At 45.6% G+C, this 26100-nt stretch overlaps 1 protein-coding gene and 1 pseudogene across 2 annotated transcripts in view; both read right to left on the reverse strand.

Moving 5' to 3' along the window:
* Positions 1-26100, reverse strand: part of ABCA4 (ATP binding cassette subfamily A member 4) — a gene marked incomplete at both ends in the record, with an annotated part of 126944 nt that overhangs the window by 94371 nt on the left and 6473 nt on the right. Inside the window, 5 exon segments of the mRNA XM_084242432.1 lie at positions 11500-11697; positions 16683-16807; positions 22157-22293; positions 23476-23617; positions 24668-24761. Of these exon segments, the coding sequence (XP_084098558.1) occupies positions 11500-11697; positions 16683-16807; positions 22157-22293; positions 23476-23617; positions 24668-24761 (696 nt within the window).
* On the reverse strand, positions 8215-11307 carry LOC311177774 (MKI67 FHA domain-interacting nucleolar phosphoprotein-like; annotated as a pseudogene). Its single transcript has 2 exons — positions 11273-11307; positions 8215-9010 (listed from the first exon to the last, which is right to left on the reverse strand). The product of its transcript is annotated as an MKI67 FHA domain-interacting nucleolar phosphoprotein-like (transcript).

Below are 26100 nucleotides of genomic sequence, written 5' to 3' on the forward strand. Positions count from 1 at the left end.
CATCCAATTATGGAGGCTCACAAATCCCAAGAGCTATAAGGCTAGTCAGAAGGCTGGAGATCCAAAAAGAGTCACTATTTCACTTTGAGTGTAAAGGCAGAAAAAAGCTGACATGCCAGTCAAAGCCAGTCAGGTAGGGAAGAATTCTCTTACTTGGGAGGGTCTGTCTTTTTGTTCTCTTCAAGACTTCAACTGGTTGGATAAGGCCCATTTACATTAAGGAGGGCAATCTGCCCTATGTAGATTGAGTAAAACTTTACTGTTTAAATATTTATGTGATCCAAACACACCATTACAGAAACATTCAGAATAATGTTTGACCAAATATCTTGGCAACCTAGAACTCAGTCAAGTTGACATATAAAATTAACTATCACAGTAAGGGACTCTATCTTTTAATCTTTGTATCGTTCAGACTTCTTCTCCATTGCATTTTTTATAGCAGTCAGGAAGCAGTTGTGAATAATAATCAGGGCAGTGGAATGAAGACGGTTAGAGCTATGATATGCTCATTAGACTATACAAATCTACTTCTTCTATGTTGCCTTTTAGAAGAGTAAATAAACTACATATTTTTTTTTATTTTCAGATCAATTTCCCCTGTACTGAAGTTGTATTAGAAGCAGATGCAATGGAAGTGCAATTAGAAATGGAAAATTAATAAATTATTGAAAATTCATAATTATTCAGTTTTACTAAGTCAACCAGTTTATTGACTTCGGCTTCTTAAAACTAACAAAAGTAATAACTACAATAAAACTCTTTCTGCAATCTGTACCCTACTGCAGAGTAATCATGATAATCACTATTAATTATTATTATTAATTATTCATGATTTGGTATGCATCCTTCTAGAACCATTGGCTTTTTAAATTTAATTTTACATTTTCCACCAGTTGATAATTCCACAGAGCTCTGCATTTTCACCACTGTTTCTAGTACAATCACACTGACTTTTATTTTATGGTGGGGCTTATAGAATGCCCTGTCCCACGTGGTATGTTTTTCTTCCCTAAGGACAAAAGGTTTGCGCCAAGAATATGAGATAAACAACCACACCCCTGACATTTTCATCACCCTTTTGCCTGAATGGCTCTGGCCCCCTCTTCCCTTTCAGTGCTGAGGTTCCCAAGGGCCTCCACATCCTCCTTCCTCCCTTCTGTACTCTCCCTGGAGAGTCTCATTCCTTTTCTCACTTAATCTGCTACCTTTTCACTGTAGTACCTTTGGATGACTTGTGAGTCAGCACCTCCAACTTCCAGCCGTCTGCTGGATGATTGCCCAGATGCAGCTTGTCCTAAACCGATCATTTCCTTTTCCCCAAACCAGCTCCTGTCCTTATGTGCCATTCTCAGTTGGTGGCATCTCTTTCTGCCAAGTTACCAAAGCTAGACGCCTGGGAGGCAGCACCAGTGTCAAAACCCCCAGCCAGGAGATGTAGGACCTGGGACGGAGGCTGAACTCAGAGCAGAATGGGCCCTCAGATGGCAGGGACGATAGCCAAGGGACACCTGAAAGACGGCTTTAGTTGAGGAAGCTGGACTCAACGACCAGAGTCCAAGGAGCAGTGCAGAGAAAATACAACCACATTCTAGGTGACGGGAAAGCCCCAAGAGGGCTCAGAGCCCAGAGCCACAGGAAATACAGACCTGTCACATTCATGTGTCCAAAGGGATTGGACATTGATCAGCCACAAGCCCCATTACTTTTAATGACGTCCCTTTCTATCTAATTTGTTGCCTGTTTTCCTCACTTGACTATGGGCTGGAGATTATCCATGGTTTTGTTTTTGTCCACAGGACATATTCTTTCCTTCCTTCCTTTGTCTCCATAGGCTCCTGGCCCACTCTTGTCCTAAAACTCCATCCAACATCCAACTCAACACACAATTCAACACTATCAATATCTATCAATATAAGTATCAGTTATATATTTTTAAGAGTCTTTATTGTGCCTTTGAAATTTTTTGGCCATGAGCAACTCCTTAAATGAGTGATCTGATGGGGTTTGTCAGTAATCAATGCAAATACTTAGGAATGTTTGTAAAGTGGAAAAATCTGAAACATAAATTAGTTTTTGAATTTCAAATTTACAAATATTACATTTAACAATAAAGCTGAATAATGTTACCTTCCTGAAATGTTCAATTTAATGCTTATTAATTTTAACTCTAATGCTTTCCTTGCATTTCAGAGCCATAATTTAAAAAAATTCAACTTTCAGGTATTTTTGTTGGCCTCTGAAAAGCCTGTACCCTTAGATACTACCCTTATCATGCTAGGGCTTAGTAGATAGAAAGATCAACCCACCCCACTCCATTCCATCCTCACCATGCCCCTATCGGCCAGAGCCAATTCATCTGAAACCACTTCACCTTCTTCAGAAAGCTTTCTTTCCCCAATGCAATGCTCCTTCAGCTGCTTTCCCATGGGCTATGTATCCCTAATGTGTTCATTTATTACTTTGATATTGGTTTGCTATTATCTTCAGTGTCTGTCTCTCTACTACTCTCACATCATCAAGCATAGAGATAGGCTTTGCTCTGCTTTATATCTTCAGGGCATGGTACACAATAGATACTCAGTAAGTATATATGTAATAATAAGGAAATTAACTAGAACCTGGTGGAAAAAGAGAGTCTATTGAAGTTTAAGTTTCCATGGCTCCTACAAGGTATTGACTTACAGGAAAGAAGCCATCAGTTCCACAGGTGGAGGGAAGAATGGAAGGAGGGTCAACAAGAGAGAATGGCTGGAGAGATAGTCAGATATCTGGGGACAGGCACAGGAGGAACGGCAGCTTCAGATGCATTTTTGAATCTGGTTAACACTTTCTTTTCTATCTTGTCAATAATTTAATATATACTTATTATTGAAATATAGTTACTGAGCTCCAGTTACGTGCCAGGCACCTAGCTGCAATTCTTCTATAAGCTCTTTGCAGTAGGGGTGGTAAATAATGAAGGCTGTTACCACTTACTTCTCAGAGCAGTGACTAGACCCTGTAGGGAGTCCTCAATACCTATCTGGTCACCAAATTGTCCAACTGGTGCTGCCATAAATTCTAACTTTACCAGGACTCTCCTCTTCCCTTGATTCCCTCCCCTATTATCTATTCATGTTCAAATGGATTGGTCCTGCCAAAAGAACTGGAAGAAACTAAGTTTATTTGAATGGAAATGTGAAAACATTTCTGGAAAAAGGGTCATAGGCTAGAATGGCAAGCATCACACACACACACACACACACACACACACACACATACACACACACTGCTTCCTATGCTACACAAATGCTCCTAATTTCCAAGTAACTAACCCTTCCATGTCACTCTACGGGACTCAGCACTGCCAACCCAAGTTTATGGTTTGACTAGACCTCGTAAGCAAGGTTGGATAAACAAAAAGGTCAATGGAAAAGGCATATCTTGATCATTTCCCATTAGCTGTAGTTGGTCCGGGGTCACTGGGAACTTGATCCTACACTTAAGAGGGTGTCAAGGTCCTCTCCAGCAGTCAAGAAGATTCTGGCTACAAGGTCTCTGGGTTCTCAAGTGACAAGAAAGAAACATGTCTGTCCTCTGGGATGGTGCAATACTTTTTCTTAAGGCAAAATAAAGCATATTTTCTATGAAAAAAATCTTGTTTGAGCAGTATTAGCTGATGCTTTTGATCTAATGGGTTAATCACACAGATGCCACACTGCCAGCTCACAATCTTATGAGTGAAACTTCTGTTTGTTCAACTTTCTCAGATATGAAGAAGACTATCTGGAAAACAGCTGATTTCTAACTTGAGGACCTTCCTGATACTAGAGGGAAGAGGTGGCTTTAGGTTAAAAGTGTCTTCAGGGATGGAGTGGTCTTTGGGGATGGCTTCCTCTAGAGCCAGGGAAAAGTTCTGGAGTGAGGGATGAGATGCTGTCTTGAAAGACCCAGATGGAGTGGTGGACAGTCTGTACAGGCCACTTGCTCTGTCCTGGGATGCTGCTACAGGAAATCCAGATTTATCCGGGAGGGAAGTTGTTGCTAGGCAACCGAGAGACTGGATTTGAAGCATGTTTGTTGCAACCTGACAGTTGTTAAGCATCAGATGAAAAGAAAGGAAGCCTGCTTCAGTGGTTCAGGGGCCACCAGGAGGGGACACCCTAAGTACCAGGAAATGCGTCATGAATGGAGAATTCAGACTAAATCACTCAGAGGGGGTGGAAATGCCAAACTGTCTCTAGCCACAGAGACATTCTGTCTCCCAGGACTGGAGGGGGCAGAGCATCAGAGAGGGTGGGTTCTGGGATATGTGAACAGATAAGTCATGGGACTCCCTTTAACTCAAAGAAATGAGGTTTTCTCTCTCTGGGGTGACTTTCAGTCCTTATAGTTACCGCTGATCAAAGCAAAATTAAGTTTGGATCATCAAGGGGTAGTCAAAAGGTCACTACGTGAGATGGATCTCTTCCTAGTGTGAGTGGCCTGAGGAAGGAGAGTGTCTCACCTAAGTGTTTGAAGAAGTCATTTCTGGGAATAGAGCAATGGGGCGATTGGGGTGGGGTAAGGGAGGGACAATGGGACCATCTGCAAAGCAGTTGGTAAACGCAAAAATGGTTTTTGTTTCCATCTCTTCTCTGCTGTGTGCTATAATCCAAGAGATATGGAAGGTAGTTCTCACTACCTCAGTTTTATAGATGCGGGGGTGGGGGGAGAAGGAAGGGATCCTTTTAAATGACAGCAAGTTAGGGCCAGCCCAGCGCCGGGTCCCAGTCTTCTGTGTGTGCCAGCGCCTGCCACCCTCTGGTCCTCGCTCCTTTGGGTCCACTTGTCCCACTCAGGGGTCACAGTTATTACTTCATAAGGAGATTTAAGGAAGGATCTGTGGCCATACTGAGAACTTTTAGGAAAGGATGTCTATTAGTGGCAGGTAGGAAAGAAATTGTGCTGCAAAAGCTCTTAACCTAGGGTCTGACGTCAGTGGCCCCACTTATCCCCACTCTCTTTGTGTCTGTGTGAATTTATATTTCTCTAGAGAGAAGGTTCTCAAAGGTAACCCTAATCCATAAAAAAGTTAAGAACTACTGTTCTATAGAGATAAGCAGTATCACAGGCCAGAATCTGCTCAAGACTAGTTTATGCTGGAGAGAACCTGCTGTCTAACACGCAGGCATTCAGTCTATACCTACTGGATGAAGGTTAGCACCCAGAACCCGCTGTTCTGAAGAGCAGCCTTCACAGGGGGCTGCTGCTGTCCTAAGTTTGCCTTGACCTCTCAGTAGCTTTATTTTTTAATTTCTAAAAACAAGATCTGATCCATCATGAAAGTAAGTCTGAGCCTACACTATGCCTGGAGGCTAAATGAAATGAAGGTCAATGGCAATCAAGCCTGTGGGTGTAATGTACATGTAAGATACATTAATGCTCCTTGACTCTATTTCCTTTTATCTCTTCTCTAATAAAAATCTGTTTATCCAGAGGAAAATTTGACTGTACAAGAACATATTTTTGTAGATGTAGGCAAAACAAATATTAATGCTGTAAATCAGATATGCCTGCTGTGGCTTAATAATTTTGGAAAAATACCAAACAACTTATTTTGTGACTGTTTTCTCCCAACAGCCCCATCCCCCATGCTGCTGGTACTGAATATCCCTCCTTTCTCTACTTCACCCTCAAAACCCTCAAACAGAAGGAGGAGAAAGTTGACAGTCCAAAGATTCAGAAATTGGAAGGGGGAGGAAATCAAGTTAAGTCATTAACGGGACCTCTCTGTAAAATACTGGGGGTTGGGAGTGGCAGTGGGGACCCAGAGAATTTTGATGAGGCGAAGTCATCTGAAAAATTGGAAACGCATAGTTGAAATTTAACAAACTGCAATGAATAATCCCAGTGAGCAGAGACCAGGGCCAGCTCGTACCGTGCAGTGGGCAGTCCACCCACATTGATTCCCAATGATTCAGGAATTTAGGGAGCAGAGCCAAGAACAAGGCAGGACACTGTGTGAGGCATGTAGTCAGGACCCCGAAGCCTACAGCCCTTCTTTCCCTGAATTCAGTGTTCAGCTACCCTGCAGTCAGAGAGATGCAGGTAGAGAGAAGTCAGCCAAGCCCAAGTGCCACAGAGCAATCTCAGGAAAGAAAGCTGAATCATGGCCCACTGGAAGCAGTCGCAGAGGGGAAAACCGGGGCCAAAGTGCCCGGGAGGCCAAATTTCCTCTATCAACATCCATGGAGAAGGGGGGAAGGGAGGGAAACTCAGATTTCCCAGCAGTGTGGCAGGTCTTGGCACCCGCCTTGGTTCCCCTGCCGAACTTCCACAAATAAACATTCAGAGCAGAAGGGACAGATTTGCTTCTCAGCAAGATTTCAAAGCAGTGCACCAGAGTCAGAGAGAAAACAGGAAGGATCTCGAGGGAGGAGAGGTGGAGGAGGAGGGGCGAGCATGCCTTGGGCCAAATCAGATGGGAAACGTCCCAACCCCTCACCCGAAACTGACACACCATTTTTTATGAGGTGTAAATGTTTCAGGCAGTGCTGGCTGTCATTAGACCGTGGGCCCAGGTCTGAGCTGCTGGGTTTCAAGCTGGGGGCAGTAAGCCTGAGAGGCCACAGGTGAAGACAAGCTCTTTCAAGCTATCTCAATGCAGAGAAACCAAGAGGGGCTGAATCCCCTTGGAGAAAATCCAGCCACCTGGCTGCTTGCTGCTTTCCCAGCCACCTAGGTCACTGGCTCCCACTGTGAGTGTGTGTGTGTGTGTGTGTGTGTGTGTGTACATATGAGGATCGGTGCAGTAGAATAAGGTCGTTGGTACTGCATTTGGATTGAGGATGACAACTTCTGATCTCCAAGGGGCTGAGGAAAAACACAGCTGGCCCAGTTGGTGCTCACCCCCAATCTCCCCTCTCTCAGTCACGCAAGATCCCTGTGTCCCTGGGTCTCAAGGGTTGCGCTCCCACCCCACGCACACCCCCAGTTCTTTATACAACAGGGGCAGCTGTTGTTACAGTGGTTTACTGAAACGGTCCCTCTTTCTTTGTTAATGAGCACTGGCTTGGCATTTACTAAAACCTTATTTATACACTGGTGTGCATGCGTGTGAGAAACAGCCTGGGAGAACAGAAGGCACAGCCTTCCCCGAGTGGAGCTGAGTGTGGCTGCTCGCCAACCAGCTGCAACAACAGCCTGGTCGCATGGAGGCCCGCCTGGCCTAGGCCCCTCTCAGAGGGTCTGCCCCGAGTGTCTTGTGGAGATCAGAAGTGAGTGCTGTCATCTGCAATCCAAACACATATTAGTACATATGTATTTTTTAAATGTTTAGCCTCTACATCCATTTGTCAAATGGGCAAAGTATATTTTGAGGAACACCAGAAGGGGTGCTTGTCCTTTTTGCTTGGGGCACACTTGTCTGGGTCTGTTTTTTCTCCCCAGAGACATATAGAAAGCAGTAAGAAGGGGTAGAACTTGGAGGCCTGCCTGCACTTCCTTCTCTAGGCATCTTGGGAGCCCCTCATCTGCTTTTTTTTTTTTCATTGTTGTTGGTCAAGCAAGATTTTATTTTATTTAATGCTAACGACAAAGGCTGCAGTTTAGCACTTCCACACCCCCAATTAACCGTGACTCTTCCACCCAGGCAGAGCACCTAAATATGGCTATGAAATGGGCAAAGAAAGCCAGGGGGATCAGGACAAAGGGGCACCCTGAGCCTGGCTCCTACAAGGTGGCTTCCCCCTGATTTCAGCAAGGGCAGCAAACAGAAACTCTGACTGCTTTCCTTATAGACTTGAACCAACAGCTTTTCCCTCGAAAACATTTGTCAATGGTTTCATTCCATTGCATCTAGTTAAATATCAAGAATCAAATATAATAAAACCATATTGGGCCTCGCCGGTGGAGCAGCGGTTGAGCGCTGGGTTGCGAAGCTGCCAGCAGCTCCTGCAGCGCCGCCGGTTGGATCCCCGGCTGCTCCCCAGCCACCGGAGGAGAGTCTCACGTGGAGTGCAGACCTCTCCTGCCGCCCGCTGCTCCCCTCAGCAGTGTACTTCGGTCCTTCTGCCTGCTCTGCTCCCTGCTCTGGCTCTGGTGAATTCTCTCACCCTCCCGCGCTTCTGACTGTACCCAATGCTTGTATAAATAAATAAATAAAAAAGAAAAGAATATTAAGATAATCATAATGAGAAAATATTATTTTAAAAAACCATACTATGGTATGTGATAATAAAACCACATTTTTCAGCATTTAGACTCATTGGTGCTTTTTCTTTGTCTTTTTCTCCTTGAAGGTGTTTCTTCTTTTATACCACCTGTGGGCTGTCTGAAAACAATTTCGTCACCTTTATCATCATCGTTCATTTTAACCTCTTCAGATTTTCATTTACTCAAAATTGCTCACATACAAATTGGTGCTGGGGCCCTGGCTCTCGACTGTCTTCTCAGGAGTGATGGGAGTAACCAAAACCTTTTTGTTCTTCTTAGGTAAAACCTGGTCTTTGTAGATTTCATACAAGTCTGAAGCATTTTTTTCCATTTTGTGTAAAAAGCAGAATTACAATCAATTCTTTTTTAGCCAATTTCTTCTTTCTTTTTAAATTATTCTTTCTTTTTAAATTATTCCTCCACCCAAAGCTTTTGGAGAAGAGTCCGATTTTGGTAATGTGGTTTCACTGCTGGAAATGATGGGGGTTAAACGGCACATGTCACCCTCTGAGAAGCTCTTCATGTACTTTTTCAGGTGATATAAAGTGACAAAAAAAGTCTTTCACCAAAAAGGTAGTTGTTCATTGTTTCACCGACTATTTTGGCAACATCTTCAGATTCCAACTCCTCAAAGGCCTGGCCTCTGCTAATTCTAATCTTTTTACTTTTGGACAGTTGGAATCTTGCGATGGTGCCAAACTGGGAGAAACACCCTCGGATCTGAGTCTCATAAAATTCTGGAGGTAAGTGGCCCACAAAGCTTACTCCAGGAGTAAGGTTTTCTTTTCCCTGTTGCTGGGCAAGCCTGTGCCACCTCCTGAAATTTGGCTTCCTGTTGCAGGTTCAGGGACATGGGTACCTCACCAGGGCCACAAACACTGCCCTGTAGAAAGCTCCCAGGCTGAGGAGAGCCATACCTCATCAAAAGAAGGACTGTGAGGATGGGTCTCCACAGCACCCAGGTTTATGGGTGATCAAATGAAAGTGCTTCAAAACCATAGAGGCATTTGGGATACTATTATTTTTATCATAATAATAATCATTATATATTTATATTTATTATTATTATTGAAGTCCAGAAACTGGCACTGTAAATAATGCTTCCATGTTCTAGGTCAGTAATTCTCAGCTCTGGATGAACATTGGAAGGATCTGGGAAGCTTTTAAAAATACCGAAGGTCAGTAGAAATTAGAATCTCTGGGGGTGGGAGCGGAGCATTCAGTAGTTTTAAAAGCTCCCCAGTAGTTTAGTGTGCAGCCAGGCTGGTGACCGCTGGCCTGGGGTCAAATGTTGTCAGTGTTGGCATTTCTTAGCCTGGTTGCTGGGATGTGGCCTTTTGCTTGTCTCAGGGGTGATGGGGGCGGGGGGGGGGGAGGGGGAGTCAGTGTAAGCTGGGTGGCCATGGTTGGAGACCTGACCTCTGCACAGTGCTGGCCCCTTACAAGCTGCCAATTCAGATTTGAAAGATGAGCCCACATGCAGAGATGGTGGGTGAGCACACAGGACCCATTTCTGGTCAGGGAAGGTACAAGGCCGAAGTTGTCCTCTGGGTTCTGAGCTCTAGCCCTGCTGGGAAAGCATGCAAAGGCAGGAGGAGAGACTTTCTTGTCTTTCTTGTCTAATAAATAAATACTTTGGAACCAATGACCTGAGTTTGGGTCCAATTCCAAATGCAAAGTCCAGGTGCCCCTATATCCTTCCACATCCAGACCTGTCCTCCCAGAATTACTGGTCATGCCCTGAAGGTTTATTTATCTGTCAGTTGTCCAGGTGCTTGCAAAAGCACCTCCCCTGTTCACATTTATTAAGGCCCAGACCTCAGAATCCCCTAAGGAAACAGCAGATTCTGCAACCTGCCCCTTTTATGTGACCAGAGGGTTGAATGACCCTGGGTGCTCCAGCAGCTCTGAAGACACAGGTACAGGTCTCCTAGCTGTGCTGGTGTCCTGCTGCCTAGAATAAGGATCTTTATGGCCTTCCTCTTCTGTCTGATTCTGAAAGAAAACCAAGGAGTGTGTCCAAAATTGGTTTCCTCTGGGAACTTTGGGCAGAGGAGATTGAACCACAGGCTTTTTATTCCCCCCACAGTATGGGGCACCAAGAGGGTCCTGGGCTCTCGGTAGAGTAGGTTGGGCCCTTCTCCCCTTTTTAGGCCAGCGTAGGCCTCCCTTATTAATAGCTAAACTGTAGAGTAACATTCCAAGGAAAGCCACACTTTGAAGAGGTTGAAGTGTGAATCTGCCAGAAGCTATGGGGTCTTTTTAAATTTTAAAATGTTTTCAGTTTCCTTTTATGAGAAGCTGAGAGTGGATTTTCTGGGGCTTGAAAGAGCAACCACAAAAAGACAAATTTCTCAACTAGTTCTCAGTTACAGGCCCTGTCCACAACATAGTGCCAGAAATTAAGATGTAGGAGAAAGAAAAAAATGCAACTCAGTGTCAGAAATAATATGTATGTCACCTTCTCTGAAAGAATCTAATTTTGAGTGTTTCATAAATCTTGGCCTATAACAAGCCCATCAGAAACACTTAAGGTAGCAGGACAGATTCTGGGCCCAGATCAGGCCTCCTGACTCAGTCTCTGGGGTGGGAATTTGGGGCTTGCTTCTTTCACTTATTTCCATGAAAATTTTCATACTCTCTGAAGTGTGAGAGCCGCTGCTCCGGAGAACCTCTAGCAAAAGAGCTATTATCAGGTCCGAAAAGTCTGTCTGGGATGCAGTTCCAGAGGGTTGAGCTAGATCAGGGCCTTGCAATCTTTTCAGAGTAGAAAAATTTCTTTGTTATTTTTTTCCTCCCTAGAAACAGTATCCATTGGGTTCAAGAGCAGATACAGAGCAGTGAGTGTGAAGCTCTCATTTATTGAAATTTATGAAATGCTTTTCCATATATCTTTTCCTACCAGTCTATAAAGTATTATATTTGTTCTGTACATGAGCAGGAAAGGTCAACTGTCCTGCCCATAATCACCTGGCAAGGAAATGGCGGGGGGCATAGTAAAACCAAGCCTCCTTCTCCTTTGTATGCTGCTAGTGGTGGTAGAGAGGACTTACCCCACACTTGGAATAGACTCAGACCTGCCTCCACCACATACCTAATGGCCCAGGGACTCCCTGGTGCCTGGGCCATGGCTCTAGAAATACTATCAGTCAAGATTCCTTGGCCTCAGAGCCTGGAGCTTCCTCAAGGACTGTCTTGAACACCAACCTCACATTCCCTACCCCCTATCAGCAATTCATGAATTCCCAATGGCCTGCCACCAGGCCCCACTGCCCCCAGGAATTACTTTCTAAGGGGCAAACAGCTAAGCCCCTCCCTTACCACACGGAAGAACTTGAAGAAGTCCACACTGGCGTACAGGGTGTCCTCTATCCACTGCAGGGTGCTCTGGGAAAGTGGGCACAGGGCTTCACGCACCATCTGAGCCCCACGCCGTTGGCTGAAGATCAGGAAATGCTCTAGGAGGGCCTCACTGCAGGCAATGTCCTTGAGCCATAGATCTGGGACCCTATGAGCAAACTGCAGGGGGAGAAGCAACACTGGAAATCTCCTTGTGATGGAACATCAGTGCCCCCCAAAGATGTCCATGTCCCAACCCACAGAATCTGTGGGTATGTATGGGTATGTTATATAGCTTGGCAAGGAGAATTAAGATTATTAATGGAATTAAGGCTGCTAATCAACTGACTTTAAGACATCTCTTTGTCTTATCTTCTGGTCCCAAGGTAGTCCCAGGGGTCCCTTAAGTGTGGGAAGGCAGAAGAAAGAGTGTCAGAGTAATGTAATGTAAGGAAGAATTGATGGTCACTGCTGCTCTCGAAGATGAGCAAAGGCCACCAGCAAAGGAATGTGGACCGTCTCTACAAAGCAGAAAGGACTGCAGCCCTGCTGGTACCTTGACTTTCAGACACCTGACCTCTGGAACCATAAGGTAATAGATGTGTTGTTTAAAGCCGCTAAGTTTTTGGTAATTTGTTACAGTAGCAATTGGAATCTAATGTACTCCCACATTGCATTTTATCAGAGAGCCATTTAAAATTTGAGAACTACCTCCCTAAGCACCAGATACTAAGATGTCACGAGGACCTACTGCCCCATGCTGAGGTGGGAGTGGCTAGAACACATTCAGGGTGATTTCCTCTTCACCAGATTCAGCAAATAAAAATATTGGATGCCAGGTTAAATTTTAATTTCAGATAAACAACAAAAAATTTTAGTGTAAGTATGTTCCAAACTGAATCCAAAATGGGTTATATAACTGAACTGAAAAATTATTTCCTGTTTACCTGAAATTCAAATTTAACCAGGTATCCTGTGTCTTATCTGACGCCATGAACCCCCAGGTAGCCCACATCCTACTGCCCTTGTGGCACTTGTGTCAGTGAAGCACAATCCCCAGGAAGGCCTCTAGAGGCTAAGAAGACCTCAACCCTGGCCAGGAACCATTGGCCACTTGCCACAGCAACTGGACTCCTGGAGTCCCAGAAATGAACAAGATCCCGAGTATTTCAACTTCCCTGGAACCCACTGTCTCCCCACGGCTTCCAATTACACAGTCCTCGAGGCTGGAGAACAGAGTAGGTGCAGTCTTTATTATTCCCTTGCATGGAAACAGCCCAGATCATGCATGGAAGCCTGGTCTCTAAATGAGACACCGGTTACCACTGACCATGGGTCAGTTGGACTCTTTCAGTCTCTGTAACTGGGTGCATGTTCCATAAGAGCCTTCCCAGTCAGCCCACACGTCACTTCTCATCCCCAGGCAAAAATTCCACTCCCAACTCTAATCCTAGGGTCTACAACATTTTGAGGTGGATGAAATCAATGAGTTCATTTTGTCCAAATCTCTAATGTTCTGGAGAAGTAATAACAGAGAAGTTAGGAGACATGAGAAAATCACACAGCAGGAAAGCTCCGGTTCATTCTCTTCTAGTCTCTCATTCATTCAATGCTCACTCACTGAATTCCCAATCTGCTGGCACTAGGATAGTGGATACAAAGGAAATAGAGCTAATCTCCTCCCTCTAGTTGCTTACTGGCTGGCCGGAAATGCAGGCATGTAGATAGTTATAAATGTTAGGTTGAACACAGTGAAACCAGAGCACAGAAGAGGCCGCACTAAGAGTGGCTAGTAAAAATAGCTAGTAGTTATGGGGTGTTTACTGTGTGCCATGCACTGTTCTAAGTGCTTGACAGGTACTAATTCTTTTAACCCCTAGAACTTTTATTATCTCCATTTTACTAATGAAAAAGAGGGCATAGAGTGGTTAATTAATTTGCATGAGGTCACACAGTTTACTGTTACTGGCTAAAATTTGAACCCAGAGCTTGTACTTAACTATTACCTATTATTAGCTCTTTGTCCAGTAAGGAGGGGTGGGGGCAAGACAAAGAAAGGAGGGTTAATAAACCATTCACTGAGGAATTAACAAAATAAGTTGGCCTGGAAGCATGTCCAGAAGTTCACAGGGCTGTGGTGGAAGGATGAGAACAGGCCAGAGAATTGTATCCCTCTCATTGCCTAATTATCCCCTAGGAAGAGTTGGAGGGGGGATGTAATTCCCCTTCAAGCTGTGCTCAGGTACCAGGCAGAAAGGACCAGGAGAGGTATTCAGTCCCGATGGCAAAACCTCATGTTTGGAATTGATGAATTAGAGAGTTACAAACCACATGTGATTATTGAAACTTAATATACAGCAGATCCTTGAACAACATCAATTTGAACTACTTGTGTCCCCTTATGTGCAGAATTTTTTCTATCTGCAATTCCAAATTCAAGGATTCAGTTACTGGAGAATGCCGGTTGGTTGAACCTGAGGACGAGGAACTCCTGGTTACCGAGGGCCTACTATCAGGGACTTGAGCATCCACTGGTTTGGGTATCCTCGGGGGTCCTGAAACTTATCCCTTACAGACACCAATAGATGATTGCAGTTAAGTTTTGGGAGAGTCCAAAGTTATACTTGGATTTTTGACTGTTTAGGGGTCCAAGGGTCAAATGTAATAAAAACTGAGTAACATTTTAAATTCAGGTCCTTAGCCATACCAGCCCCATTTCAAGCACCAGCCAACCATGCTGGACAGCAGGAGAGAGGACATTGCCATCGTAGAGGAAAGTTCTTTTTGTGCGCAGTGCTAGCAAGGAGTCACAGAAGAGGGTGAGATCTGGATAGAGATGAGGAGACAGGCTAAGGCCAGGCTGAGAAACGGGGTGGACAGGTAGCCACACAGGGAGCTTGGGCAGTGTGAACAGCTCCTGCTAGAGCAGAAACTCTAAGCTCTGGGATTTGCTGACCAGGGAAGGGTTTGCTAGTCAGAACCAGCAACACTAAATAAAGTGTGACCCCAGCTTCTTCTCTCCACATGAAAGACCTCAAGCCCGATGCCAGCAACACAGCAACTGCACTGTGATCCAAATATCACATCACTGAGGAACTGGAAAGAAATTCCCCCTAAATTCCTGCCGTTATCTCCATCTCCCTTTTATTACCAACTGGAAATCATCACAGGCATTTCCAGGACTTGCATTTTATGAGCTGAAGAGAAAGCAAAGGGGAAAATGAGCAATCAGTGAGGCTGTCACCCCCTTGGGTAAGGATGGGAGGGGAAGAGAGCTGGGCCAGGCAGCCAGGCCTGGCTCCAAGGGCCTTGCAGGAGCCACTGGGGCCAGGGCCTGGGCTCCAAGGCCGCCAGGCTTCTAGGGCCACGACACGGCGCTGTCTCAGGGCTGTCCCTCACTCCCCCTTGTCTAGTTTCAGTGAAAACCTCAGGGTCTGAAAATCCAGAAAAGCAGGTATGGGCTTCTTCATTGTTGTTCAGGGAAGTTACTCAAAATCCCCTTCAACAGCACCAGCCCCAAACAGGCAGATGGGCTCCCCTCCCTCCTCTGGGCTCAGACATCACCCCATGCAGACATTTATCTCAAGAATGACACAGCCCTCAGATTCTCTGTTTATGTCTCAGTCTCCCCTGGAGCCTGGAGGTGCAGACCTGGCCAGGAGAGGCAGGAGGGGTGTCTGTACCATGGACCACTGCTTATCTTGCTTTCTCACTGTGTTCATCACTCCAGGGGCCCACACACTGTCTGCTGGGGCAGGAGTACGTGAGGCCCCAGAAGAGAGCCCGTCAGAATCACCTGGAGACCTGTTAGAAAAGATCACTGTTCAGTCTGCGGGAGCCTGAGAACTTGCATTCCTAACAAGCTCCCAGTCCCTGCTGAAGCAACTGGTCACAGACCTTGAGATCCACTGCACTTGGATAAGGAGCAGGGGGTTAAGAATGAGACCTGGATTCTGCTCCAGCTCTGACAGTTTCTAGCTCTATAACTGTGCATATTGCAAACACCAGCTGCCTCAGTTTCCCCATCTGTTCCTTCTCATTACTTTTTAAAAAAAGATTTATTTATTTATGCACACAAAAGCTGGGGTGCAGGCCAGAGATGTGGGGGGGTAAAAGGATTCACTAGAGGCAGGGTGGGGAACAGAACAGGCAGACTGACTGAAATACACTGCTCAGGGGAGCAGTGGCCAAGACAGGAAAGATGTCTGCTGCACCATGTGGGTCACCTCCCTGGCTGGGGATCAAACTTGTGCTGCAGTGGCTATGGATAGCTTCATAGTGCTGCACCTTAACCACTTGAGCCACCAGGGAGGCCCCCCATCTCATTATTAATGCAAGAAACACAGAAACTGACATATTTGGGAGTTATATCTTAGTGGTAAAAATGCTCTAAATAAATTTGGAGATTATGAAAACAGAGCAAATAGATTGGCGGGGGATAAGGAGGTAGATCAGAATGTGCAAGGGGAATGGAAGGGGTTTGCCTGGCACTGAGAAGAAAAGGGGCCTGGAATTAGAGGTCTGCGCTGCATGCTGCTATTGTCACACTGTGACCGGAGAGGGTTATCTTGGCATATTCACATACTACATGGCCAGTTTCTGGCCCAGAACTGTGCTCTCCCAGTTATTTGCAGGGCTGCCAAACTGCTCCAGTACCATCTCCTCAGAAAGGCCTTCCCTATCTATTTCATTTAAAATTGCCCCAATCCCACACCCCAGGCCCTAACTCCTGGGCCTGCTAGCTCTTCCTCCCAGTGTCTACCTCACTCTAGAAACACATAAAATTATTTGCTCACCTGATTATCACCTGCTGCCCTCTGGCATGTAAGCTTTGCTAATCAGGGCTTGGCTGTACCTAAAAGGTCCCTACATATTCTACAAATTCATGAATAAACCTTGTTTTCCTCAGCTTAAGAGGAGGTTGAGCCCATCATCTCTAAAATTCCTTCAAATTGTTTTAAATGTCTCCAGGCTTCGTATTGCCACAGCATCTTCAGATGGGAATGCTCCCCAGCTGAGGCATTTTCCTGGCTATGCTGCGTGAATCATGGACCCAGAATGAGAAAGCAAGAAGGGAAAAAGAGCCAACTTCTCCTGACCTTTCTCAGGGGTCAGTGCTCACCCCTCCCCTCCAAGCACCACTGAACACTGACATCCCCTACCTATTCTGGACGGACTTGGGAGTTGACCAGAAGGTGGACAACCAAGTCAGAGAGTCCAATGTTTTTCGTGAGAAAGACTGTCATTGTTTCTTCATTTTTAAGGATATCCTGAATTCGTATTCCTCTTCCTGTATATGGATGAAAGAAGAGGGTGTTGAGGGGAGATGGGTCAAAAGAGGGGAAACATCTACAATGGGTTGGAAATATTTCTAATTTGACTATCAGAAGCTGGTCTGTCCTTGAGTCTCCTGGGAGTGCCTGGCAGTCAGGGCTCCTGCCAGTCGGCTATCACCAACACAGTCACAGCATCTACTGCCAAAGCAGCTAGAAAAATTGAGTGAGAAGGCACAGAGGATGGAAAAAGTGAGCTCTGGGTACTGTTGGATGGTTGGTCAGATGCTTCGAGGGGTAGGTCTGGAGGGATGTGATTTTGTCCTCTTGGGAGCCTTTAGCAATATCTGCAACCATTTTGGTTGTTACAAGTGGGAGGTGCTAGTGGGTAGAGGCCAGAGAAACATCCCCAAATGCACAGAAAACCTTTTTTTTCAAATCAAAGAACTATCTGGTCCAAAGGGTCAACAGTGCTAAGGTAGAAAAACAGGTCTAGGATTGGAGGAGATTCATGCTGTGTCCACACTGCAGTGGTCATGGGTTTGAGGACCCTTGTTTTCATCTCTGTCATCCCAGTTAAGGCACTAGGTTTAGTGCGTTGACATGGACTGGGGCAAGAACAGCTTCAAGTGGGAGAGAGGGGACGACCTATTGCCTGGATTGCAATTTCATGTCCTGATCAACCCCAATCACATTCTCTCTAAATCCACTCGAAACTTGCAAGAAGCAGAGACTTCTTTTTAAGGAGGCTTCCTAAAAGTTAAGGTGACCTTGGAACAAGTGATGGAAACTCTCTGTGTTCACATTTCCACAGCTACCGCTCGGGGGTTACTGCAGGAATGACGCAGGCTAAGGAATGGAAAGTGCTTAGTTCCCAGGCCTGAAAATAGTAAGCACTCAATAAGTGCTTGTTCTGATTGCATTAATAGTGCTCTTTGCCCTCTCAGGGGAGTCAGACCTACCTCCTCTGCCTGCTTCCAAGGCCAGCACAGCCTCAAGCTGGCCACTGCTGCAGTTTGCAGGGCAACTGGCCAGAGAATAGGGCTACGGGCCCAGATATTTATGAAATAATTTCAACATCAAGAGAAAGCATTTGGTTTGGGTCTGTGTGGAAATGCCTGTCATTATACCCCAACTTCTCCAGAAACCTGGTTGACTACTTATCTCTTGGTTCTTCTTTAATTAACCCTCTAATGCCCCTGCCGCTTTGTGGTCCTACCATCACAGCACCCCAGCTTCTCCTGCCCAAATTTCCCCTCACCAGGCAGCCACAGGCGACCCCCCAAATGCGTGACGGCCATCCTCATGCAGTGCCTTGTCCAGATGGAAGTCGCTGTTAATCTTCTCATGAAATGGGATGGGTCAGGCCTGTCCACACAGGTAGGGCAGGGCAACTGGCTCTGAGCTCCCACCACACAGCGGCCTTGCTCACTATGGTGGGTGCCTCTTAGCGTCACTACACTTCACCGAGGAAAGCCCAAAGGCTTTGGGGGAGCAAGGGGCAGTCTCGAGAGAAATGGAGGGATCTAAGAGGGGCTGCCCTATTTTGTTTTCGCTTTCTCTCCTCCTCAAAAACATAAGTCCTGTCATCTTCCAAACCTAGTTCTCCCACTTTTGTTCTTCCTTCCTCTACCCAAGTGTTCTTCTTTATATAAACATTATATTATATACCCTGGTCTCCAGCTACTCCACCCCTCCCTTCCCCTCCCAGACACAGAGCCTTTTGAGAGGAGGAGCTGTGGATTCTACTGTTATACCCCTCATCCTACCAGCAATTCTGGGTGCTCAGGGGTGAGCCCTTGAAGTCACCTTGCTCTGACACCAGCATGAGAGCCTGGCATGGAATTGGGGTGTCTGGACAAAAGTCTGTGAACTACAGGAGGCACAATAAATACTTGTTGTCTTGACCTAGAGTCTGGTCCCATTTCACTGTTTATCTCTTCGTTATTCTTTAACTCACTCACCTGACCTTACATACAAATATCTTGCTGAGGATAGGGACCAAAAAATGAGGGAAATGGGGAGCAATTTTGCTCTCAACCAGGTGACTGAGCTGCCACAGCCCCAGAGGGAAGGGGCAGGAGCTCCTGGCTCACACACCTGGGGGACAGCCCACCCTGCAGGGAGAGCGTGGGCCCCAACGTAAAAGGTGGCCTGATACCAGACAGAAGCTCCTCTAAACTTCTGAGGGAGAAATGTGAACTGGGGGCCTGAGGAAAGAAAAAAAAATTTAGTTTAAAATGTGGTTTTTCTTGTTCTCTTTTCTGGGCAGATTAGAGCTGGGGGTTGGGGGCTGCTGAGCCATGGAGCTGGGGGAGCCATGGGCTGGGGTGGGATGGAAACCAGAAGAGCTTGAGGCACAAGGGAAGGTGTTTAAAGATGATTGAGAGACCACAGAGCTTGCTTGGGGGTGAGAGGGGAGGGGGCTTCACGGCTGGTCTTTTTACCATTAATCCTCCCCTGGCGAGAATGCAGTACTACAGGTTTGCTGGGAAGGGAGAGAGCTGCCTGGGTCAGCCATCAGCATTCTTTCCCAGGTGACCAGGTACTGACAAGCAAAAGCACACCTCAGCCGCCTCTGGCCCCCTCCTTTCAAAGGCTTAACCCTTCACTGTGGCTTTGGGTTCACCTGGGACAGACTGAGGTAGTCTGCTGTGCTGACTGGACTTGAGTCCCTGCCTGGAATTCCTTCATGCACCCTTTCATGACCACCAGAGTCAGGGGTTCTACTGAGGTCTGTGCTCCCAGACCCCAGATTTTTTTGAAGAGGGACTTTGGATGGCCTCTGTGACCTTCCTCCTTGTGCCTCTGAGGCTGTGCTCCTTTCGCAAAATATTTTCCACAGTCTGAAGATGCATAGAAGGAACCACCAATAGGTTGGCACCAAATCAGTCCTGCTTTGGGGTTAGGAGTAGTGGTTTTGGTCCCCACAGACTCACTGGAAAAGACCACAGAGAAATTGTGGTTTGAGATGACTTCCTCCCAGACACACTCCAGCTGCCGATTAGATACTGAAATGAAATGTCTGCTGGGTAAATGGGGCAGACAGTCAACCCAGGAGCTGGACACCCCAGGTTCTGGTCTATTTGTTGAATCTTGGGGGAAAAAAGGCTTCTGGTTGGTGACTACCCCTCCCCCTTTCCTTATGATTAGAATGCTAATTGTGCTCCTACCTTTTGAAGTCCTTCAAGCCTGAGCTCACTGAGTTTCTACCCAGAGCAGCAAAGAATGCAGCGTTTGTGATCTGGTTTGTAGAGAATTGCCACCGAAGTGTATGTGTTACTATTTTTGAAAGAATTAGAATGTGAGGCAGTAGCTGCATGTACCATCTGAACACACTCCTGTCGCTCATGAGGAGGGATAGGTGGAAGGTGCTCAGATGGGAGGATCAGATTTTCCAGGGGCCCCCACATGGTGTGGTCATGTTCACTCAGGCCCCCTTCTATGCTGGGAGCCCCAGGGGGCGGGCAGTGTGCCCTGCTCAGCAGGCACTCACCAACCATCTGCTGAATGTGCAGTGAGCTGCAGGGAGGACCCGACTGATTGGCACCACTTCCCACCTTTCTTGTCCAGATCCCCTGACCCCCTCAGCAGGAGTTCTTCTATCCATCTCCCCACATCTCCATGGTGGGACCCCTTCCTCATTCCTGTCATCTTCTAAGGTCATCCTGAGAGTCATCCCCTAACTCCATCATAGGAGGGGACTTCTCCAGATCCCTTAATCCACAGCTGAGCTCACCCCCTGAACACTGTCCCCACCCTTGTGACCTTTTCCCTGACCCCAGCTCTGCAGTAACCTCTGGGTTCAGCTGACACCCTGGCTGCTGCCAGGCCAGTCACTCTGGATCTGCAGAGGACCTGCTGTTGACCACTAACTTCCTCCTGTGTTTGAAAAAGATGTCAGTGTGGGTGGTGGGGTGGGCTCTGTTCCTTGGTTTTCTCCTTGGGAGGAGACACACAGGAGAGGCAGCTGCCAACTCCCCTTCCAAGCTGTGTCCACATGTGACCATCCAGCCTGGACTCGCCTGCCCTACACCTAAACCCTCACCTTCTCTCCACACCTGGGGGCTTGTTCTCACCTGTCCTGCCTGCCTTGGAAGTCCTGGATTCTCATATTTAAAAAATTATTTTAAAGATTCTATTATTTTAGACCAGTGTTAGGTTCATAGCAAAATTGAGAGGAAGGTACAGATTTCCCATCTACTCCCTGCCCCACACATCAGAGCTTCCGCCAGGGTGGAGCATTGTTACAACGGTGAGCCTGCAGGGACACATCATCCCCTCCAAGTCCATAGTGTATACCCCTACCCATTAAATTTACTCATCATTGTGAAATTTATTTATATATAATAGAATCGACCCATTATTTCACATCTTTATTATTCTACCAGTACCAAATGCCTTAAATAGTCTGGTTTATTACAGGTTTTACTATCTGGTAGGGTATGTATCTCCCTATGGCTACTTGTTTATTTTTCATGTGATTTAAAAGTTTTTTCCAGTTTTCAAAGTTCTTTGTGAGATTTTGATGGAAATACCATTAAATACACTTTTTAATTTTTATTTTGTGCTATCATTTTCCTTTTTAAGTTTTTATTGAATTAATATTGCATTACATTATATGTTTCAGGTGTACATCATTATAAATCAACATCTGGACATACTACATTAAGTTCACCACTGAAATTACGTTTCTATTCCTCATCATACGATTTCACTTTCTGACCTTAATTTTCTCAGTCCTTAAACAGAGTCACAGGCCCTCCCAGATCTATATACTCCCTGCCCCTCAATTTTACCCTGGCCCATTTTAGTATTTCCGGCTTTTCAGTCACCCTTACACATCCTGGCCCCAAAATGTGTTAGTTCAATCACTGCTTTCAACCTCATTACCTCTTGAACCTTTTGCAGTAGCTCCATGCAAGGCCAGAACCTCACATTACTCCACTCTGCACCTCCTTTGCCTCTGGCTCTGGGATGCTAAGTATTATTGATGAAATGGAATAGTTGTGCATTTTAATGTCATGATAAACATATGGTCTCTGACCTCTCTGGCTCCAAAATGCTACTTCATATTATTTTCACACATACTATTAGCTTGCTCTCACCTGCTCTCTCACTCCCCCACTTCCAGTACTTAATCTAGCCTCAGACTTCCCAGAGCACCATTTCTCTTGGCATTCCTCTTGGACTCAGCCTGTCTCTGGCCTTACCTGGGATGAGACTGTTCCTGCTCTCTGAGCCTTAGCCTGCCTCTAGATCAGATCCCTCCCTGCCTCCTTGAGTATATTTTCCCACCAAATCTCTCCACTCTTTCCTGTGTCTCAGTCTCACCAATGGGATTAGAACAGTGGAGCCCATCTTACCTGCAATCCTGTCTGGGTGAGCCTCGAGGGTGTCCATGAGTTGGGACAACGTACGAACTTCTGCCCATATACTGCCAAGGGGCTGGCTCTCTGGGGCATCTGCAAGTTTTTTAAAATCTTGATACACCCTTGCCAAGCTGTAAAAAAGACAAACTATCATTAATAAAGACATAGCTGGCATATTCATAACAACAGCATTAATACCTAGTGATATTTATTAAGATACCATGTGCTTGACCTGGCTATTACATTAACCATCTTTACAACATGCCAAGGCAAAAGGAGAAAGAGATATTGTTTATCTTTGTAGCACAGAGGATAAAAGAGGGAGGGAGGGTCGGGGAAGGGTCTAGTTTTCCAGTTCGGGCAGGACTGGGTGATCTCTCAACCCTGTGCTCTGTGTGTCTCCTGCATAGAGAAGCCTCTAATAGGATATTAGATATTAGATATTCCCAGAGGGTCTTCCCAGGTATCATCCGCTTCTCTGAGATCTGCCCTTATGGCCATTCACACAGGTAGTTTCTGGCAGCCTGCTCATCCTCATCTTCCTCCCTGCATCCTGGGGTGCATGCACACACACCTCCTCTGCACCCTGGGGTACATGCACACACACCTCTGCCGTGGCTCACTGGACAAGGAGAATGAAGATGGGCCAGTCAGATTTGCTTCCAGAAATGTGAACGGTATTCAAGGATGTTCTTCTGATTGGCCCAGCAGAGGTACTGTGCACTGGGAGACCAAAGTCTGCCTGCGCAGCGAAAAGTAGAAGACACTGGTCTGAGGAGAGAGGTGAAAGCAGCAGATGCCAGAGAAAGACATACTGGACCTCATAGATTCCACTGTGAGAAGGCAGCTTCGCCTTGTAAACCTGATTTCATTCACCCTTGCAGTGCTCCCTGACATGTTTTCTAGACTTCAGCTGTCCAAGAAGACTTTTAAAGGGACAGAGATCTCACAGGGTTGACAGGGCAGAGAGTGATGTACAGGAACAGAAGGGGAACCAAGTTTTTCTCATGTCGTGCCTCCACCCAAGTAGATGGATGAACTGAGCCAGCGGACACATCTCGTAGGCTGCTGCTGTTGGATGCACCCGTGGTCACACCTTGGGAATTTATGGGCCAAAAATCATGTCCATGCGGCCTTAGTTTGAAGCTTTCTCCCTAAGTACTCTGATGGCTCATGAGATGCTCCAGAAGACAAACCTGCCCTGATCCAAAGAAGGTAAGGCCTCAGCAATACACTCAATATTATGTGCTTAGGACAAGAACAGAAGGGTGGACCACCTCTTGTCCCCATGTGGTGGGAGTTGCAACACTTACATGGAGTTGTTATAGTTTGACACAATTTCCGGAGATTCTCCCGGGGTGGGACTTTGAAAACTAGCATTGTTCACATTGCAGAAAATGCCCTGGAGCCATGGCAACATTCCTGCTGAGGGCATCGCCTTGTTGGGAAAATGGCCTTTGACCAGAAAATGAAGAAAGGGAGTTATTCATGCGGAATAAGCAGGACCCCAGCCCTGGTGCTTTCCTTCATTCACCAACATTTAGGGAGCAGGATCATCTAATACATCCCAGGCACTGCGCTGGTGCCAGAGACAGTCTCTCCTCTCATGCCCCCTGTGTAGTGGGGAGACAGGCAACATTCTAATAAAAGCAAGGATGGTGTGCGGAGGTGGGGACAGGGAGGTGTGTATCTTTTTGTGCAGAGATGCTTGCTCATGAGGCCTCTCATGGCAAGGTTGATGATGCTTGAGGAGTAAGGGTTCTGTTCCTCCAAGTGAGTACTGAGAACTAACACCCAAGCTGTAAGAGGGTGCAGGTTATGGGCAACAGTGTGATGAACAGGAGGCTGATGCCAAACTTGGGGCATGGAACACATGAAAAAGAGGGTGCACCCCTGGCCTATATACCAGTCTTCTATGCATAAATACATCTTTAAAAAAAAAAGGATGAGGAGCAAGAACAGGGGGCTGAGTAGCTTTGCGTAACTCTTGAGGTCTCCCCATCAGTCGCCTAGTGGGAGGAGATGTCATCTTGACCAGAAATCAGAGGAAATCACTTTTTATATTCTCCTGGAGGGGGGAAGGTATAAGGGCACTCTCAGACTCACCCTAGCTCTCAGGACAGCCCTGGGATCCAAGGAATAAAATGTTATTGGGTATGATTGTATAGCATGTTTTCTCATTTTTCTCTGACCATATATAATGTATCCCTAAATTGGTCTCCCAAATTTTTAGAGAAATTGTCTATTATCTCCTCCCTTCAAAGGTATCAAAACCAAACAAATATAATTTCATAATTCTTCAGTAACTACATACAAGAATCTACATAGAATGTGTAGGATAAAAAAATTAGGTATATAATCTTGATACTCTGTTTTCAGCATTATGGGCATAAAATGATAAGCAGATTCAATCCTGGCACCTGTAACCCCCAAGACCTTTCTAACAAAAGGACTGGACCTCAGGTTTGCCAAGGCTTCCCTCATATCATACCCCATCATGCTTACATTCATGTTGGCTGTAGAAGGGCTTGACATTCCTTAACCAGATCAAGACCAGAAATAAAGATAGGGGCCACACGAGTTCCACCACAAAACAAAGCTGGAAAAACAAAGCGAAAGAAAGACCAGCGATGTTAAAATATTCCTGGAAACAGTCCCAGAGCAGATTCTTTGCCCAAGCACTGGTCTGTACAATGGGAATTTTAGCTGGGGTGTACGTAACTGAAGGATTTCCTTCTTTTATCCTTATTTCCTTCTTTTAGCCTTTTCTCCCACACTACCTTTTCCTTGCACTAACAAGATCTGGTGTCCATCTGGGTTCTACCTTCCCTTTATTTTAGGAAACTGCATTAGTGCAAGATCAGCACCTTTCTTTCAATTATTTTTTGTTGCTTAAAGACACAAGGCAGGGAACACTGTCCTGGGTTTTTACAATGTGGTAAGAACCCATGATGTCAGCATATAGGTGAGAGTTGGTATTTAAATTTAGGTTCAATTTAGAGTTTGAGGATTCTCAACTCCAAAGAAGAACCCCACACCCTGTGGTACTGCACATGCGGGGTGGGGAGGTTGGAGGTATGAGATTGACAGGGATAGAGAGAGTAGGGTGTGGATTGGGGAATAGTTCATCTATTCAATCCCCCCTCCAGAGATTTTAGGAAGAAAACTCATTAAAATCTAAAGGAGAGTTTAAGCAGATAGTCAAAAATAGAGACTTATGCAGGTTTATCCCTATTATCAGAAAGTAGAGTGTTTCTAAGGAAATCTTTCCCAAGTTGAAATGGTATACAGTAAAGAAGTAGTTGTCATTAATTTGTATGGGAAAAAAATTAAGCAATGCCAGAATCTCAAAATAACCTAACAAATTGCACATAATTACACTAAAATTTATAACAACACTACCATATAGTAAGATATAGGGAATTGCATGCAATTATATAGGAATGATGTGATAAATAGACAACCTGTGCAAAACAGTTTTCAGGGAAGGAAAAGTGAACTTTTGAAAAGTGAGAGATACCTGTTTATATTCACATGGCCGTTTACCTTTTATTTCCAAAGAAATATATGTATATTTGGCAAAATGATGGACACATAGCAGGTGCTCAAAAAATGTTCCTTTCCTGCTAATAAGCTCTGCTGGCAACCCAATTATTACTGATCATGACAGAAATGCATGTGAGGGTTGTGAGGATAATGCACTGTTGAGGTCAGGTCGTGATTATGTAGTTGTAACTTTTTGCAAAATATTTTATCAAAATAACTCTGGGAAGAGTGTTTAGAGGAAACACACACAAAGAGAACTATTTAGAGGACTAATGAGAAGGGGACTCATTTTTCAGGATTCCTTCCTACACATTCTCCCACATGCTAGCAAACCCTCAATATTGAACAATTCCCATCAGTATTTAAGGGACAGACCCCAAGCACACTTGATA

The sequence above is a fragment of the Talpa europaea genome, assembly GCF_964194135.1.
Source record: "Talpa europaea genome assembly, chromosome: 9".
NCBI classification, from domain to species: Eukaryota; Metazoa; Chordata; class Mammalia; order Eulipotyphla; family Talpidae; genus Talpa; species Talpa europaea.